The sequence below is a fragment of the Durio zibethinus genome, chromosome 12 (assembly GCF_047325235.1).
Source record: "Durio zibethinus cultivar Kanyao isolate XHJ-2024 chromosome 12, ASM4732523v1, whole genome shotgun sequence".
NCBI lineage: Eukaryota > Viridiplantae > Streptophyta > Magnoliopsida > Malvales > Malvaceae > Durio > Durio zibethinus.
In genome coordinates this window covers 26,262,717-26,276,373 of record NC_143173.1, presented here as the reverse complement: position 1 = coordinate 26,276,373, position 13,657 = coordinate 26,262,717, and the positions used below count along the sequence as shown (strand labels likewise).

Below are 13,657 nucleotides of genomic sequence, written 5' to 3'. Positions count from 1 at the left end.
TTTTAATAAAATGCATTTTCATTTGAGAATCTTGTATAGTGATTTGTTTTGTTAGATTAATTATAATGACATAATTCCTTGCAACTACATAAAATAAAATTTGTATTTTGATATATATATATATATATATATATATATATATATATATATTGGATTCCAATTCCAACATTGTATTTATTTATTTATGAAGTTGATTGATTATTTAAGCGCGTTGCAGGATCCATAATTATTATACTTATAACTATTATTTAAGTTTATATTTAAAAAGCGGAGCATTAACTTAAGTGATAAGTATATCGGATAAATTTAAATACATGTTTATAAAGTGGAGCATTAACTTAGATGATAAGTATATCATATAAAATTTTGAAATTTACGGATTTTAAGGGATTAAAGTTAAAATAGATAGGAGTTAAGAGATTAAAGATAGTGGCAGAGGATTGGGATGGATTAAAAATTTAGAAAAAAAAAATTGTATAAGTTTATAAGACTATATATAATTTAAGTTAATATATTCAAACAAAGCATTTACGATTTTTTGGGTATTTTAAGCACCTTGGATTTTTTGGTTTAAGAGTAGCCACTTTGGATTCTAAGTAATTTAGAATTATGTCGGGTCGAATTTATAAGGAGATAAATTTTTTTAATATTTATTTTTTATTTACAAGATTTTAATTTGAAATTTTGTTTAAAAAAAATTAAATTTTTTAATAACTCGGACTAACGGATATTACATTAAAACCAAAGGAAATTTTGAGTCAATGGATAATTAGAAATCGATTGCCCTTGTTTTTCTTTAATTTTTGTCACCTAAAAAATTACACGAGTAATTCATAAATAAATACTTTTCTGGTTTTTTTTTTTCTTTTACTAGCATTATAATCTAACGGCTACAGTAAATTACCGTCATAAAGCGACAAATATAATTTTAAATTATTAATAAATGGTTAGTTTAATCAATTATGATCATTCTTTTTTATGAAAAAGTTTTGAATTCGAATTTAATCAATAATTATTTATTGGAGTCATTTAAAATATACTATCTGTAATTATTTATTTAAAGTTATCAAATATGATACATCTTATTTTAATTTAAAGACCGAACAATATGTTACTCTCAACAATTTTTTTTTTAAAATATCGTTTTAAATTCAAAATTAAAATTATTAAATAAAAAAAAAGAATGTACCTTTTTAATTTTAAGATTCCACAAAAGAGTAATTCATAGAAGATTATAAATTACGCTGAACCCAATAATCCATAATTTTGCGGGAATGTATAAAATATCAAAGGGTTAACCGATGCAATTTTGGCTCGAATTTCATCACGATTTAGATTTCTCCTTTAAGTGCTGCTAAAGAGATATACTAGACTCGTCCGCCATTACTTTTCCTTCATCTTTGGTTTCTTTTCGATCCATTGTCGTCTATTTTTATTATATTTTTTGTTGTTTTGTTTGTTATTTGAATTTTTTTTTCTTTTTTTTTTTGAAGGTTTAATAGATTGATAGTTTGAAAAAAAAAAAAGAGAGAATGGGAAGGCTATTCGTGATTACTCTTGAAGGAAGCGTTTATAGCTGCAAGCACTGCTTAACCCATCTGGCTCTCCTTGATGACATTATTTCTAAGGTTTTTTTTTCCTTTCTTTTTACATTGTTGTTTTGCTTTGTGAATACATTAGTTTGTTTAAGGGGTTGCTTGATCCTGGGTTCCTTGTCAAGTTTTGTTGGGTTATGGGAATTAGTAGTAAATCTCTGACAAATGGACTAAAACTAATGAAAATGATTGAACAATATTCTAAATAATATTAAGGGTTAACTGAAACAGATTGATTCCTCTTTAGTTTTGGGTGTTGAAGTTTTTTCTTAGGGATGCCATGCCTCATGCTGTTTCTCTTTGATTATAGAAATACACAGAAATGCTGCACATAACATTCAATGTGATCTCCATTTTGTTTTGCAATGATGGGTGTTACTATGGAATTAATATTTGCTTACGACTTTCATGGATGAAGAAGTCATTGTGATGGGAGAAAGTCTAAGGATGGTTGATTCTCCCTCCATGAGAGTGACTAACTTTAGCTGCCTCTTTCAATTATATGGAGGCTTTTGGTTGGTGCTAGAAAATAGGTTAATACTGTATAACTTCCTTTCTCGTTTGATTATGTATCAGTTCTTTGATGGACAATGGCTGGTTGGATTGGAGGTTATTCCATTTCATGGCTAAGCCTAAGATGTTTTTTTGATATTGTGAAATTGAAACATAAAAGGTTTGAGACAAAAGGAAGAGTAAAATAAGTAGGTTGTACATCAGTCTATCATATTTCATTTTAGATTAGTATTATATGTTTAAAAACCACCTCACCCTCTTTTTCCTGACTATTAACATTGATATTATTGTAGATACAGTTCAACTGGTTCCAATGTCCATAGAATACACTTGACTATCTTCATATGAGGCTTCTTGCATATACTAACAACTAACAGCTAACAGCAAAGCCATTGTCTTGCTTGATGGATGAAAAAAGAATGAGGATGAGAGTAGGGGCTGATTGGCAATAGACCCTTCCTTACTCATATCTGAGTGGATTTTCTGTCTTATCTTTCTCTTCATCATAGCCATGTTTTTCATTGTCCTCTGCATTATATCATATATTGTTCAGCAACACAGATACATACTAACCCCATCCTTTACCTTTGTTTCAGTCTTTCCACTGCAGGCATGGAAAGGCTTATCTCTTTGACAAGGTGTAAGTGTTTCATTGTTGTGCGCTCTATGAAGCAAATTTTTGTCTCCATAGAGTCTTGTCCTTAAATATTATTTTCTATTTAAAAACCATGTTCATACGTGTTTTTCTACTAATATTAATACATATGTGCTGTCTTTGGTGCAATCAATGAAAGCTATGCATTTTTAAGGTGTTGATTGTGGTACGGATGTATGGTATGCCCTTTTCTTTCCTTTTTATTTATCTGCATAAAAAGGTGAATGAAATCATCCTGTTTCTACTAAAGAAACAACTAAGAAGTCAACAATCTGAACCAGTCAACTACCTGCTATTCTAGAACAAGCCAACGGCAAACAGACAGCCAGAATCAATAAATCATTAATCCCTTTTCTATGGTTTCCCTTCACTCTGCATATTTTTTATGTAAACTCTAGAATACAAATGAGGCATACTAATAGTTGCAAGAATAACCATGGAATATGTGAAAGCAAAATACCTATGATGGAATTGAGAGTCGAGGGGCTTACTTATATCATATGCATTTTGCATATATGAATGGTTCAAATAACATATTCTCTTTCATAATGTGTAACAGTGTGAATATCACAGTAGGAGAGAAAGAAGATCGCATGATGTTGACTGGAATGCACGCTGTTGTTGATATATTCTGTGTTGGGTGTGGCTCGATTGTGGGATGGAAATATGTAAGTAGTCCTGAAATTTTTAGTTTTTGGTGGTTTGATTTCTTTTCAAGGTTTGGCTGCATGAGTTAATTTCATAGAACTTTTTCCCCATCTCCTAATGGTGTGAGTGATTCTAGGAGGCTGCATTTGAGAAGACTCAGAAGTACAAAGAGGGAAAATTCATTCTTGAGAGGTGCCATATCACTGTTTCTTTTGGTTGTATGTAATATTTCGATGTTCTCAAATGTCTATTTACCTTTGGAGCAGGTTTAAGGTGCTGGGTCCTGATGGAAGCATTTACTTGGCGGTTCAGGAAGCTATGGTTGGTGGTAGTAGTGATGCTGATGATGCTTGATTGCTATTCAGTTTGCCATTTTTATCAAATGTTTTAATTGTACATTCTCTGCATCACTTTTGCCTGTTGGCCTCCTTATTTGGCCTCTTAAATTGGAAAAATTTTCTGTTTCAGAACATTCTTTGCAAATAGTATTATTAGAATGATCTTACACCGCTGCAAAGATAGCATATTGTTGTTCCCAATCCTTCTCCAGCTGAATCAGACGACATTTCAAAGGGTTTGTTTATCATATCTTTGGTTTCACAATGGTGTAACATTGCCTAGTAGGAAAAAAAAAAAAAAAAGGACAAGGACCTCATTGATCGATGGTAAATGACAGAATGTTGATAAAAACTTTTGTGGCGTGAATTATGGTTCTGTTGGCCCATTACCAGGCTCGGGGCAGGCAATCTAAAGGATCCATTTTGTTGGGTTAATGAATTAATGAAAATAATTTTTAAAAAAATTTAGTTTTCAATTAATTCTATTAAAAAATCGAATTAATCAAAAATTTTATTGAAATATAAAATAAAAAACAAATGAAATGAATTATTTTATTTCATAAATTATTAGGATTTTAACATAATATTTGAATATTTTATTTAATTTGTTTAAAATATAATATAATTTAAATATATTAATTAATTAATTAAAAATTTTAAGCAAATAAATTAAATTAAATTAAATTTGATCGATTAAATTTTAAAATTAATAAATTAAGTTAAATTAATAAATATTATTTGATTAATTTAATTTTAAATAATTAAATTGATCATATAAATACCTTTAATATTTAATCAAAAAGATTTTTGGTGATAATATTATTTGATTAGGTGTATCTCATCATCTGGACTTTTCGAAACTTTTTCTAATCTTGGTTTGATTTTAGGATTGAAAAGGATCTCAATAGATATTAATCGTCCTCCCTGATTATGTCAACATTGACAACACTTTCACCCCTACTTAGACAGATATATAAGCTAGGATTGAAGTTGAATGTGACCCCTGACTCACCACGTTAACTATTTGTCTTGTGATCATCGGGGGAGTTTGCATGTTGTATTTAATTAAATCTAATAACTTCAAATATAATATTATAATATAATATAAATATGATATAAAATAAAATATAAAAATAATATAATTTAAAATTATAATAATTATTATATATAAATTTAATAAAATAATATTTTATATTTTTATATTAATATAAATTATAACATATAAATTTTATATAAAACATAAAATAAATACATAAATTTTAATATTTTATGTCAATATACAGATCATTATATATAATGACTGATTAAGACAAAGCCCATGGGTGGTTTCAACATCTGTCATCGATTTGGCTCTTTAATTGCGGCTCAAAATAAGGCTTTCTGCTCTTTTTTTTTTAAACGACTGCTCCCCTGGTGGCCTGGGCTTGGCGAAATTGGTAGCTAGATGAAGATGCCAATTCATATAGGTCCCTAATTGCAATGGTATTGGTAGCATCGGCAGCATTAAGTTAAAGATTCAAATCATGGAAGCATTTGTTGTTTACTGAAACAAAATAAATAACTAGAAAAAATGTGTTTGTTTTTTATGCGATTAGGATGATATCTTTGCATTTTTTAACTTGAATTCTTTTTCAACGATATTAAAGATTAGAATCTGAGCCGTCAGATTGGCTATCATTTATCTCGAGAAACTCTCAGCATCTTTTCAAGGGAATTGCCGGAGTTCTTGAATTCAAATAATGAATCATTTATGTTTTAAAATTATATGAAATTTATTAAAATTTTATAAAAATTTTTATTTATACAAGTGATAAATTATTATATAAATTTTTATTATGATTAAATAATTATAATATTATAATAAAAAATTATAAGTGATATGTTTTCTATGTCTATCAGCTCTTTTAGTTTCTTATTTTATTTTTTTATAGTTTTGTCTATCGGCTACCATGTGCTTGCTTGCTACCTCGAATATTTTCTTCATAATTATTTATTTATAAATAGACATGTTTTTACAACATAACTACGTAATTGCCACCCTTGAGTCATTAGTTGATACTACTGCTCCAATCAAATTCAGCATTTTAAATATTCGTATTAATGATTTAAAATTAAACTAAGAAATTTGGTACTTAATTCGGCCTTTTTATTAAGAAAAATAAACTCCTTTAAAGCCCATTTTCAATGGTTTTGTGTTATGATTCATACATTTTTTATAACTCCACTAAAATATTTTACACCCAAAAATTTGCTGCCATTGTCGTTCTCTTCTTTTTTTTTTTTCTCATAAACAAAAATAGAAAGGAAACTTAAAAAAAAAAAGATGAAAAAAGGTAAATTGACTAAATTCCGTCATAAATGGCATTTTAGTTATTATCTAAATGATTATGAGTTATTTATATAAACATCTGCAGCAGCAGCAGCCTTTGTTCCCTCAAGTTTTCAAATTTCCTCTGAACTAACACTCAGACACCTGTTCCCCCTCAGATCACTCCAAAATAATAATAATAATAATAACAATAATAATAATTTAAAAAATAAAAAAGAAAAACTCTTCCTCTTTAAAAATTAAACATTTCCCTCTTTCACACGGAAATGGCGTTGTAATATAACTAATAAGTTCCCCGCTTCGTTGAACCATCCTCTTTTTTTTTTTCTTTTTTTTTCTGATTCCATTTTTGTAGCTTTGAAGCTTAGTTTTGGATCTAAGAGAGAGCATTTCGTGACATTTTTGGTGCGTTTGATCAGTTTTTAGAGATCCAAAAATGGTGATGAAAGAGAGAGATGAAGAGCTAGCTTTGTTCCTGGAAATGCGGAGACGAGAGAAGGAGAAAGAGAAGAGCAGCAACCTTCTCTCGCTTCATAACTCTGAAGAACTCAATGCTCCTTTACGTAAAACGATCACGACTTCGCTTGAGTTTCTTCGTTGTCAAAGATTAAGTTTTTCAACTGATTGTTTGTCTGTTAACTGTTGACTAAAGTGATGTTTTGATTTGTGTAGGATCCAACGTGAACGGCAACGGCGGCGTTGTCGGTTCTCCGATGTCGAAGATTGTCTCGGCTGTGCCTGGACGAAAGGCTGCAGCTGATAATTTTTTAAATTCGGAGAATGACAAGTCTGATTATGATTGGTAAATGCTAAAGATATCTCTCCTTATCTCTCTGTTTTTGTTTGTCTTTTACAGGATTCAGCGATCCAGTGAAAAACTAAGAAGCTGAGCATTTAGGATCGATCTCTGTTTATAGTATCAGGCTGTTTATTGGTTACTATAATAGCTAAGTAGCTCTAAATTTTGGATTATCGAATCTACATGCTTAGGATTTTTAAGTAGCTCTTAGAAGGAAACATAGGTATTAGTTTCGAATCAAGACCTCTTCCTCTTTCTCATGGATTATACACATCCTATGTAAAAAAAAAAGAAAAAAATCCTTTTTTTCTTTTTTGCCTTTTCAAATGAGAAAAATGAAAACTTTATGAGCAACTTTTTAGTAGTATGAGGGGCAATGATTTGATTTGATCTTAAAGCCCCCTTTTAAGATGGAGATTTGTGGGTGCCAATTAAGTCATGAAGAGAAGAACTTGACATCATTCTAAATCTTTAAAAGAAAGCCTTCATTTGCTTTTTGCAAAACTTGAATTTTAACATAAAAGGTTATTTTTTTAATGGAGAATTAAAATTTATTATTTGCTTTCATTTTAGAGTGTTCAGATCAATCATATATCAGATGAAAAGTTGTGAGAATGCAAAGATTGGATATGAGTATTTGTCCCAAAACTCAATGGCTTGAGGTTTTTTAGGGGAAGGATATGGCTTGATACTTCTATTAAGTTTGTAGCTTCAGCAATTTTAATAATTCTAAGGGCATCCATGATCCATTCCCTGTGCTACCTTCCTCTTAATATAACATTGTGCCATTTGTTGGATGTTGTCACTAATAGCTCTAAATGGAATATTTCTTTCTATACTTTGATTTAGAAAACCTTTGTTTTGGCTGCTGTTGCCATTAGCATATGATTTGTTAAAGATCATATTTTTCCAAAATAACAAAAAGAAAAGCTTACTTTTTTCAAAACTGAGTAATTAATTAATTATTTAATGCTTTGGCAGCAAACAAAGACTCATGCATACATAAGTGGTAATTGATATGTCCTTACTGTTAGACATTGAATTCATATCAATTACGATGATGTGATTCAACATTGAATTGTTTCTTTGCTCTGTATTAATGGGAGATAACTTCTGCCTTCAGGCTTCTTACTCCACCTGGTACACCATTATTTCCCTCTATGGAGAAGGAATCACAGAAGGCTCTAATGAGCGAGATTGGGGTGTCTAATTCTCGTCCTACTGCTCTGAAAACGAGGGTAAGAACTAAGAACTCTTATGCGATATGAGTTCTGGATGCTTTCAACCCTTTTCTGCTGCTGTGATCGGCCAATGCAGATTGCCAAAATTAAGTTGTAAACGGGATTTCGTTTTCAATCATGTCATATTGGAAGCATTTGATCTTATTGGCATTTGTTGTTTCAGCCTTATCCGGTTGTCAAGTTTGACAGTTCACTGGATTTATTTGCTCTGTGGCTGTTAGAGATTTTTTTTGCTTTCATATTGTCATATCTTGCAATTTTGTTTTGCCTTTTCAGCTGGCAAATCTTCCGGAGGAACCTGCTCTAAAGAGCGCTCTAGCACCCAAGCAACAAACTTCATCAGCGAGACCAAACTCTTCCAGTACTCTTAATAAAAGGCCATCCTCTTCAGGGGGTCCAAAATCTGCTAGTAGACCTGCAACACCTACTGGCCGGCCTACTCTACCCACAGGAACCAAGCCTTCGAGGTCTTCTACACCTACATCACGAGCGACCTTGCCTTCCATAAAACCTGCTGCTTCTACAGCAAGATCATCAACTCCAAGTAGATCCACTTCACGTTCTTCCACACTAACTGCTAGACCCTCTTTGCCTGCTTCAAAGTCGACATCAAGATCAGCTACACCAACACGTCGACTAGCTTCCTCTTCTGGTATGCCTGTTGCATCTGCACCTACTGGTCGATCTTCTTCAGTACCAAGATCAGCTCCCATCACTTCTTCGGTACCAAAATCAGCTCCCATTACTTCTTCAGTTATGAAATCAAATCCCGCTACCTTTTCTGTAACAAAATCGGCTCCCACTACATCAAAAAATTCAGCACCATCACGAGGCACATCTCCAACATTTAAGTCTAGGCCTTGGGAACCATCTGAGATCCCTGGTTTTTCACTTGATGCACCACCAAATTTAAGGACGTCACTGCCCGAAAGACCAGCTTCAACCTCACGGGGGAGGCCTGTAGCACTCAGTGTCAGATCATCTTCTGTTGAGGCTAGTTCTAATGGAAGACCAAGACGTCAATCCTGCTCTCCTGCTAGAAGCAGGGCTTCAAGTGGCAATGTCAGTGGTAATGGGAGCTCCATTCGTTCTGTACGTAGAGCAGATACCAATGGTAGTGATCATGATAGTCCAGTAGTGATTGGGACAAAAATGGTTGAGAGAGTGGTAAATATGAGGAAATTGGTACCTCCAAAATCAGATGACAATCCTCGTAATAACCCTACAGCAAAGTTATCTACTTCCCTCGATAGCTCAGGCTTTGGGAGAACACTCTCGAAGAAGTCTCTAGATATGGCTATGAGACACATGGTATACATCTCTTTCTTTACATCACTATATTCTGTTAACTTGAATAATCATACCTAGATGCTTGTCGATGGCATGCTACTATACTGTTGCAAGCTACTGTCCTTGGTCGGGATTTAATTATCATTAATATCTCTGGATCTTTTCTTGTGCAGGATATTAGGCGGCGTATTTCAGGTAATCAGCGTCCTCTTATGACAAACGTTCCAGCTTCCTCCATATATAGTGTGAGATCAGGATCCACAAAGAGCAGGACTACAAGTGTTTCTGATTCTCCTCTCGCCACAAGTAGTAATGCTGGCTCTGAACCAAGTGTCAACACTAATTCCTTCTATACTGATGGGAGTGAGATGGAAGACAATGATCTCAGTAGAGGAAACTCCTCTCCCACCAGCCAGCGTGCTAGCTAACCAAGGGGACTTCCATTCAAAATTATATATTGATTTACGGGAAAGCTTAGTTAGCATCGTGATTAAGAAACAACCTATTTCTTGAAGAAGCTGACGGTCAAGAGACACAAAAGAGAATTCGATATCGGGACCCTTATCCTATATTAAGCAGTAATAGTCACTACTCGGTATCCCAATTTCCAGTCCCTTGAGGATGAGAGGGAGGATTTGCATATGCATTGTACAATTGTAAGAACTAGAACTTGCTCTGATCTGCTGCACCTATCCATCTTTTTTCCATTAGTGAACTGGAAATTTTCATAATTTTATCTTATAGATACGTGCCAACAACAGATCGCATCAAGCCATAAACTGGTCTACATTTACCAGAGAAAGGCTAAGACCTTTTGTTTTATCCGGTAACACGGCAAAGCCGGTAACTGCCCAGCCGGGCATGGCGAAGATTGGCCAACAACAGATCGCATCAAGCCATAAACTGGTCTACATTTACCAGAGAAAGGCTAAGACCTTTTGTTTTATCCGGTAACACGGCAAAGCTGGTAACTACCCAGCCCGGCATGGCGAAGATGGGCCATATCGCAGGCTATCTCGTTGGGCACTGGAAGGAACATATCCAAGCCTACTGGATTAATAATTACCAGAAATTTCTAAAGATACTGTTGGAGGGAGAGAATTTACAGACCTGACCAAACAAACTAGCGCAAGTAAAAACTCAAGGCAAAGCAATTTGGCTTAGACTACATAGGGCAAAGAACAAAAAGGTTTTTTTGATTCACAAAGACAAACCACACAGAAGATGGGCAACCAAAATTGATACGGTACAATTAAAATTTCTTCACAAAACTGCTAGATGCCTAATTTGAGATGCCCCTTCAAACAGAAAGCAAAGAATTATACAAAACTAAGCATGGTATAATCACACTAATTACTTGCCAAATGGATACTCGGATCCAGCACTCAGCAGCTTCATCTCAAGCAGCAGCAATAGTCTCTGGAGTACTTGCAGCTGCCCTCTTAGGGGAAGGAGCATTGGGACCGGCACCTGGGACACCAGAGGGACCAGAGGCAGCAGGTGTACCAGTTTTAGCATCTTTCTTGGCCACTGCTGATTGTGGCCGTTTGGGATTGTGCTTTAGCTTCACAAGTATCTGTCGCATCCTTGAGAGATCAGTTGGCTTCCCAGGTTTAGGTCCCTGGATCACAACAATGGATGGTTTCTTTTCTTTGTCCTTCTTTCCCATCTTCTCTATAGCTGGCACCTCATGGGGGATGAGTTCTGCAATTGCCTCCCAGTAATTTTTCTCAGCTTCAGCATGGAACTTCTCCCGGGCTCCCAAACCCAACTGTCATATATGATCCAAAATACGAAATCTAAATAGGTCATTGGCTTGACATTTGCATCACAATGAGCAACATGATTATGTCCAGCAATTTAAACGTAGCAATTACGCATATCATTTATTTGGTATCAAGAACCTGTGCATGTTTAAATACTTGAACCTAATATATTATGACAAGTCAACCACAAAGAAGAATGAATTACACAATAAGCTCCAACATAGTCAATGGTAAAGCAATTTCACCAACTCCACCATGTAGGATGATGAGACAGAAGTCTCAACATAAATTCAGGACAACTTTTAATGTAACCATACAGGCATACACATACACACTATCAACTTTAAGGTAGTCGACCTTGACCAACACTATAATATTAGATCATGTTTGGTGTAGAGGATGATTGATAGAATAGTACGGTAATCATCTTATATTATGTTTGGTTTGTATCTAAAGAAACAGATAGGATTACAGGAAGAATTAATCATTCCCTTGGTATAGGATGATTCAATCCTCCCAAAGTGGAGAGGATTATTTTTAATCCATGGGATTAAACATACATATCTTATTATACCCTTAAAAATTACATTAATAATTTAAATTATATAAACTTTGAATAAGGATAATTTTGACTAATAAATAAATTATCCTATTCTAATCCTTGCACACGTCAAACATAAGATAGGATGACATTATTTAATCTAATCCTTTTCATAATATCATCTTATCCTATCCTATCATAATCTTATATACCAAACACATCCTTAATACTTTGCCTCTAACCATTCAATCAGACTGTTTAACAGGCCATAAAGTGTGTTTCTACTTGAATTACAACACCAATTTTTCACAAAATGGAAGTGATGGGCAAAAAATATTGTAGTCAATTCCAATAGCATAAAACATTGTACTATGAGCAATTACGATTGATATATTTTTGGCCAATAAAATTAGTGATTGATCTATCACCTTCTCTTTCTCCCTGTTAGAGGCTTTGTTATTCTCAACAGCTGTAATTCTCTTCCTGTAGAATTCAACTTTGTACTCCTCTGCTTCCTTTATCATTTGCTCCAACATCTCCTTCTCTTTCTTCTCCTTCTCCTCTAGCCGAATCGCGTTCTGTCTGTGAATTCATAGATTCAATCTCAACCGTTAGATCCTCAAAAATTAACTTCCAGACACTTCATCAACTCAAAATTTATTTAAATAAAAAAAAGCTAATAGTAATATTTTAATTTTTAATAAATAAAAATAAAAAGTCTTCTAAAGTCTGAATATTATGGAAAATTTTGCTCGTAGTCCTAAGGTTACCTGCGCCACTCTCTCAAAGCAGAGCCTTCCTCTGGCTCCATCTCTGCCGGCGGCGGGAAGATCAGCCTATCTAATCCTCCAAACTCTCTGTTGAATCCCTTCCCGTTCTGCTCCGATGAGAAAGCAGAATATCCACTGCCGATACCGTAGATCGGCGGTGGAGAAGGTGTTTCGGGCATTGTTTGAGATACGAACACATCATCTCCCGTATCGAATGACTGATTATTGAACATCGGAGGGGAATCAGCAACTGAGTCGGCATCGAAGTTTGAGTACGACTCGAAACGCTGGGAAGCGAGGCGAGGGTCGTAGCCTATGTAGCCATCATCGTCAAAAGGACGAGACGACATCGTTAGACTCCCTCTCTCCCTGACCCTAACCGATCCCTGCGGTTTTGGTGAACCTCTCTCTTTGAGTTTGCTTCATCATGGTGTCTCTCAAAAACTACAGAACAGAATCTCAGATGATTTAATACCGCGCATTGGAGCTGACGAAGAGTTGCCAGATGGTGAATGAGGTGTTGCCACGTATTTTACTATTCTCGAGTTGTAGGCTCCGAATGCTTTTCGAGTTTGATTGAGCGCCACCTTTTGCTTGACTTGTGTCCCCATTGGTCACTGCCTCCGATGTTCATCAATTGCGTGCTGAGAGGAGAAGCCTCTGTTGCAGTGTGAGGTATGCTATGCTTTGGTTACAATTAGCATTAATGAGTCGAATGAATTTGATATAATAAAAAATTTAAATTCAATTCAAAATTTATTATTTATAATTTCAATTAAATTTAATCAAAATTTATTTTTTAAATTTAAATTTAATTTAAGATAAAAATTAAATTATTTGAGTTTATTTAATTTTAAGTTTGATTACGTGAATTTGAATTCAGTTTTAAATTGATAAAAAATTTTATTTTTAATTAAAATAATAAAAATATATTATAATTTAAAATTTTGATTAACCTCACAAATTATTTGAACATATATTAAAATACTTAATTCAAATTATTTGATTAATCAAACACTCATATTTAATTTGATAATAATTAAACTGAATTTAAACATTTTTATATAATTCAGATAATTCATAAGTAAATATTTCCATCCATAATTAGAACTGTACTATTCTCATGGATAGACAGATCTAATCTAACGTAGTAATTTATAACATTCAGTAAG

At 33.5% G+C, this 13,657-nt stretch overlaps 3 protein-coding genes across 4 annotated transcripts; 2 read left to right on the top strand and 1 right to left on the bottom strand.

Annotated features, from left to right (window-relative positions):
• The first annotated feature begins 1,226 nt into the window (after positions 1–1,226).
• On the top strand, positions 1,227–3,950 carry LOC111296346 (protein yippee-like). 2 transcript variants are annotated; one of them, XM_022890608.2, is made up of 6 exons: positions 1,227–1,375; positions 1,494–1,628; positions 2,705–2,748; positions 3,323–3,431; positions 3,548–3,603; positions 3,678–3,950. In XM_022890608.2, exons 2-6 carry the CDS (start codon positions 1,533–1,535, stop codon positions 3,763–3,765), a joined length of 393 nt encoding a protein of 130 aa, XP_022746343.1. In that variant the 5' UTR covers positions 1,227–1,375; positions 1,494–1,532; the 3' UTR covers positions 3,766–3,950. The 2 variants fall into 2 exon arrangements, with proteins under 2 accessions (XP_022746343.1, XP_022746342.1); XM_022890607.2 differs by having other exon boundaries at positions 1,250–1,403.
• A 2,390-nt stretch (positions 3,951–6,340) lies between these two features.
• LOC111297186 (uncharacterized) lies at positions 6,341–10,144 on the top strand. Its single transcript, XM_022891824.2, has 5 exons — positions 6,341–6,641; positions 6,751–6,880; positions 8,001–8,115; positions 8,395–9,429; positions 9,582–10,144. Exons 1-5 carry the CDS (start codon positions 6,515–6,517, stop codon positions 9,834–9,836), a joined length of 1,662 nt encoding a protein of 553 aa, XP_022747559.2. The 5' UTR covers positions 6,341–6,514; the 3' UTR covers positions 9,837–10,144.
• Positions 10,145–10,541: 397 nt separating this feature from the next.
• On the bottom strand, positions 10,542–13,157 carry LOC111297187 (clathrin light chain 2-like). The gene is made up of 3 exons (XM_022891825.2): positions 12,486–13,157; positions 12,144–12,297; positions 10,542–11,179 (listed from the first exon to the last, which is right to left on the bottom strand). The coding sequence occupies exons 1-3, from the start codon at positions 12,833–12,835 to the stop codon at positions 10,808–10,810; spliced, it is 876 nt and encodes a 291-aa protein (XP_022747560.2). The 5' UTR covers positions 12,836–13,157; the 3' UTR covers positions 10,542–10,807.
• Positions 13,158–13,657: the final 500 nt, after the last annotated feature.

Coding starts and splice junctions, on each gene's coding strand:
- LOC111297187 (XM_022891825.2), bottom strand. CDS start 12,835: ATGTCGTCTCGTCCTTTTGACGATGATGGCTACATAGGCTACGACCCT. Junction 12,298..12,485: donor GCTTTGAGAGAGTGGCGCAG/GTAACCTTAGGA, acceptor ATGAATTCACAG/ACAGAACGCGATTCGGCTAG. Junction 11,180..12,143: donor CTAACAGGGAGAAAGAGAAG/GTGATAGATCAA, acceptor CATATATGACAG/TTGGGTTTGGGAGCCCGGGA.
- LOC111296346 (XM_022890608.2), top strand. CDS start 1,533: ATGGGAAGGCTATTCGTGATTACTCTTGAAGGAAGCGTTTATAGCTGC. Junction 2,749..3,322: donor GCTTATCTCTTTGACAAGGT/GTAAGTGTTTCA, acceptor AATGTGTAACAG/TGTGAATATCACAGTAGGAG. Junction 3,432..3,547: donor CGATTGTGGGATGGAAATAT/GTAAGTAGTCCT, acceptor GAGTGATTCTAG/GAGGCTGCATTTGAGAAGAC.
- LOC111297186 (XM_022891824.2), top strand. CDS start 6,515: ATGGTGATGAAAGAGAGAGATGAAGAGCTAGCTTTGTTCCTGGAAATG. Junction 6,642..6,750: donor AGAACTCAATGCTCCTTTAC/GTAAAACGATCA, acceptor TGATTTGTGTAG/GATCCAACGTGAACGGCAAC. Junction 6,881..8,000: donor GACAAGTCTGATTATGATTG/GTAAATGCTAAA, acceptor TTCTGCCTTCAG/GCTTCTTACTCCACCTGGTA.